Genomic DNA, 3886 nt, shown 5'->3' with positions numbered 1-3886 from the left:
GAGAAGAAGAGAGAGGAAAAAAGAGGAAGAGGGGAGAGAAGGAGGGGGGGAGAGGAGGGGGGGGAGGAGGGGGGGGGGGGGGGGGGGGCAAGAACACAACAATAGTGGCAATGATGAAATCGATGGAGGAAACAATAAGGATAATGAAGGAGAAAGGCAAATGGGAAAAGGGTGTATACATGGACGATCATCTGACAAAAAAATAAAGGGAGGGGAAGCAACACATAGGAAGGGTAGCCAGAGAAAGAATGGAAAAGGGCGAATATGTAAAGACAAGATACAAGAAACTAACAATAGAAAACAAATGGTACAGGTGGAACGAAAACGAAGAGAGGCTGGAGGAAGAAAGAAAGAGAGGGGAAGGAAAATGAAAAAAGAGGAAAAAGAGGGGGAACTACAATGGGGATGAAAACGTGCTTCTGAAATGTACAGGGCTAATAGAACAAGGAGGTGTGAGAATATCTGAAAAAATTCCACGTGATCGGACTCACGGAAACATGGATAGAGGAAGGCAAAAGAGAAAAGTTAAAATATAGACTACCCAAAGAATTCGACTGGAAATGCAGGGCAGCAATGACAGTAAGGAAAAAAGGAAGAGCAAAGGAAAGAATAACAACGGCTGTAAATAAAAAACTAAGAGAAATAGGATATAAAGAAATTAGTGATAATATAGTTGGAGGAAAAATAATATACAATGACAAGACGTATAGGATAATGATGGTTTATAATCAAGATACATAAGGGACATGGAAAAAGATAGAGGAAAGGGTAAACGGAAGAGAAGAGGAAGTGGTGATCATCGGCGGAGACTGGAACGCAAGAACGGGAGAAGAGGCAGGGCCGACAAACGAGGACCTAGGGAAAGAAAAAAACAGACGATCAAAAGATAAGACAATAAATATGGAAGGAAGAACACTGCTAAAGTATCTGGATGAGAGAGGCTGGACGATAATCAATGGCAGAGATAAAGAAGGAGAGGAGCGGACCTATTGGGGAGAGAGGAATCTCAGTAATAGACTATGTGATTGGCAATCAGGAAGCGACAGAAGAATTAATTGACATGAAAGTAGGAAAAAGAACAGAGTCAGGTCCTATGCCGTTAGAAATAGAAATAGGGGGGGGGGGGGGGTCGGAATTACAAAAAAATGAGGAAAAGGAAGAAGAAGAGAAGGAGAAAAGGGAATGGACAAACAAACGCGTGGAACAATATTTGGACGAATGTAAAGACTGGACCTGCAACGGAAGAACAGTAGCGGAAATGTGGACAGAAATCAACAAGAAGATAAACGAAGCAATGCCAAAGAAGAAAGTAAAGATAAGGAGTGGAAAGAGAGAAAAAGAGAGTAAAAGAGAGATGAGAAGGAAGGTGACAAAGTTTATGAAAGGAAAATACAGTAGAGAAGCCCTTATGGAGGAAAAAAAGGCATTCAAACAGAGGTGCAAACAAAGAAAGGAATGACACGAAGAAGAAGAAATGGTGAAAATCAAGAAGATCAAAACAGAACAAGAAGCGTGGAAATACATAAATAAATACAGAAGAAGAAGAGAGAATATAGATGAAGAAATAAGCGAGGAAGAGAAAAAATAAGAGAGAAAAAATCATTTTATGGAAATTTTAGAAGGAACAGAGCACAAAGAGGGCAGGAAAAAAGAGGAGCATCGAGCAGAAGAGAAAATAATGGAGGAGAGAGAAGATAATATATAGAGAAGGAAGAGGTGATCTACAAACTAAGAAACTTGAAGGAGAAGAAAGCAATGGAGGAAAGGCGGGTTAGAAAATGAAGTATGGAAGTATGCACCGAAAGAAGTGGGGAAAGCGTTATGGGTTCTGTTAAGGAAATTATGGAATGGGGTGGGGATACCAGAAGATTGGAAAAAAGGAGTAATATGCCCGATATATAAAAAGAGGGACAAGAGAGCAGCGAAGAGTTACAGAGGAGTAACATTAATGAATACAGCATACAAGATCCGTGCAGGGATACTGCACGATCGACTTAAGGTAGAGATTGAAAACAAACTGAAAGAGAGCCAATTCGGATTCAGAAAAGGAAGACGCGGTATTTGTGATAAACCATATCATGGACAAACAGTTGAGTAGAGAAAAAGAGAAACTATATGTCTGCTTTGCGGACTTAAAAGCGGCGTTCGACAGGCTAAACAGAGAGAAATTGGAGGAGAAAATAAAAAAAATGGGGATTAAAGAAACCTAACCCGAAGGATTAAAGAGATATACGCAGAAACAAAGAATGTGGTGAGAATCAAGGATAAGAACACAAAAGAATCTTAGACAGTGAGGGGAGTCAGACAAGGATGCCCGTTGAGCCCGACGTTATTCAGCATCTACGTGGCGGGGCTGGAAGAAGAATTAAGGAAAGGACAAGGAAAGGACAAGTCGGCGGGGGGGGGGGCATATTGGTAGGAGAAAGGAAGGTATGGTCATTGACATATGCAGACAATATTGTGCTGATGGCTGATAGAGAGGAGGAGCTAAAGGAAATGTTAAAGAGATTCGAAAAATTTTTAAAGGAAACCGAATTGGAACTGAGCACGGAAAAGGTCAAGAGTGTAGTTTTCGAAAAAAAGAAAGAACAAGAGGAGACAAGGAAATGGAAATGGGGAGAGCGAGAATTAGAAGAAGTAGACGAAATAAGATACCTAGGGTACATACTACTGAAAAACGGCAGTGATGAGAAACACATACAAAACAGGAAAAAGAGAGCAACAATAGCAATGAAGAAAACATGGAGCGTGGAAGAAATAATTTCCAAACAGGACTACAAGAGAAGAATGAAGATGTTTGGAACACTGGTAGAGAACGTGGCGCTGTTTGGAGCAGAGGTATGGGGCTGGAACATGGAAGAAAGGCTGGATAGAGTACAAAGAAGATATGTGAAATGGATCTTAGGTTTAGATATGACAACACCGAATTATATATTGATAGAAGAATGTAAACTAACAGAAATCAAAGAAAAAGCATTAGGAAGAGCAGCAAGGTATGAAGGGAAAGCCATAGAGTCAAAAATGGAACTAGTAAAGGAGTGCATAAAGGAAAGAGAGAGAAACTAGGGAAATGACCAAGAAGGGAAGAGAGCAAGAAAGAGAAGGAAGAGACTAGAAGAGATGAGAAATGGAGGGACACAGATCGAAGCAAGGGAAGAGCAAGAAAAGATGACAGTAGACCAAATTATAGAAGAAAGGAGAAAGAGAGAAGCAGAAGAGAGGGGGGAAAGGATAAGGGAATCAAAATATAACAAACATCATAGAAAAATCGCCAAAAAAGAGTTACCAAAATATTTAGAAGGGAGGATTGAAGTAGAAGGACAGAAAAATATTAGCAAGATTCAGATGTGGAAACGAGACCAAAGCAAGGGAATACTAGAAAAGAAGAGGGAGAAAAAAGATGCAAGCTATGTAAAAAGAAAGAAGAGGACCTGAGACACGTAATAGAAGAATGCGAAATAACAGGAAAACCAACGGACACAGAAAAATTACTAAATGAGACTGGAGAAGGACTAATAGAATTGAAAACAATAATGGAGAAGAGAAGGGCAATACAAGACGGGGAGACAATGAAAAAAGGAACGACAATAACGAAGCATAGCAAGGAGGCAAAAGCCCAAAAGTTGCCATAGTTTTAGAGACAGAACATATAATGGAGTGCAATAAAATATAGTGGATAAGAAGGGAGGTAGATATATAAGATAAAAGAGATACACAAGGAAAAGAGTTTAGATAGATATAAGAGAGGAGGTGATAACGCCATAAGACTGATAGAATGTAAAAAGCGTAATAGGCAAACGAGATGTAAAACCGAAAGCTCGTCCAAAGCCGAAAGACACGGATAATAATAATAATAATAATAATAATAATAATAATAATAATAATA

General features: G+C 39.5%; 1 protein-coding gene and 1 pseudogene across 1 annotated transcript; both read left to right on the top strand.

Moving 5' to 3' along the window:
- The window catches only part of LOC112213278, a 7125-nt pseudogene extending 5609 nt beyond the window's left edge, over positions 1-1516 (top strand).
- An 80-nt stretch (positions 1517-1596) lies between these two features.
- On the top strand, positions 1597-3103 carry LOC105681102. The gene is made up of 2 exons (XM_024369420.2): positions 1597-2692; positions 2837-3103. Exons 1-2 carry the CDS (start codon positions 2311-2313, stop codon positions 3064-3066), a joined length of 612 nt encoding a protein of 203 aa, XP_024225188.1. The 5' UTR covers positions 1597-2310; the 3' UTR covers positions 3067-3103.
- The last annotated feature ends 783 nt before the right edge of the window (positions 3104-3886 follow it).

This window comes from Bombus impatiens, unplaced genomic scaffold, assembly GCF_000188095.3.
Source record: "Bombus impatiens unplaced genomic scaffold, BIMP_2.2 scf_0575, whole genome shotgun sequence".
NCBI classification, from domain to species: Eukaryota; Metazoa; Arthropoda; class Insecta; order Hymenoptera; family Apidae; genus Bombus; species Bombus impatiens.
The sequence above is the reverse complement of the archived record's forward strand: the minus strand, read 5'-3'. Positions and strand labels throughout refer to the sequence as shown.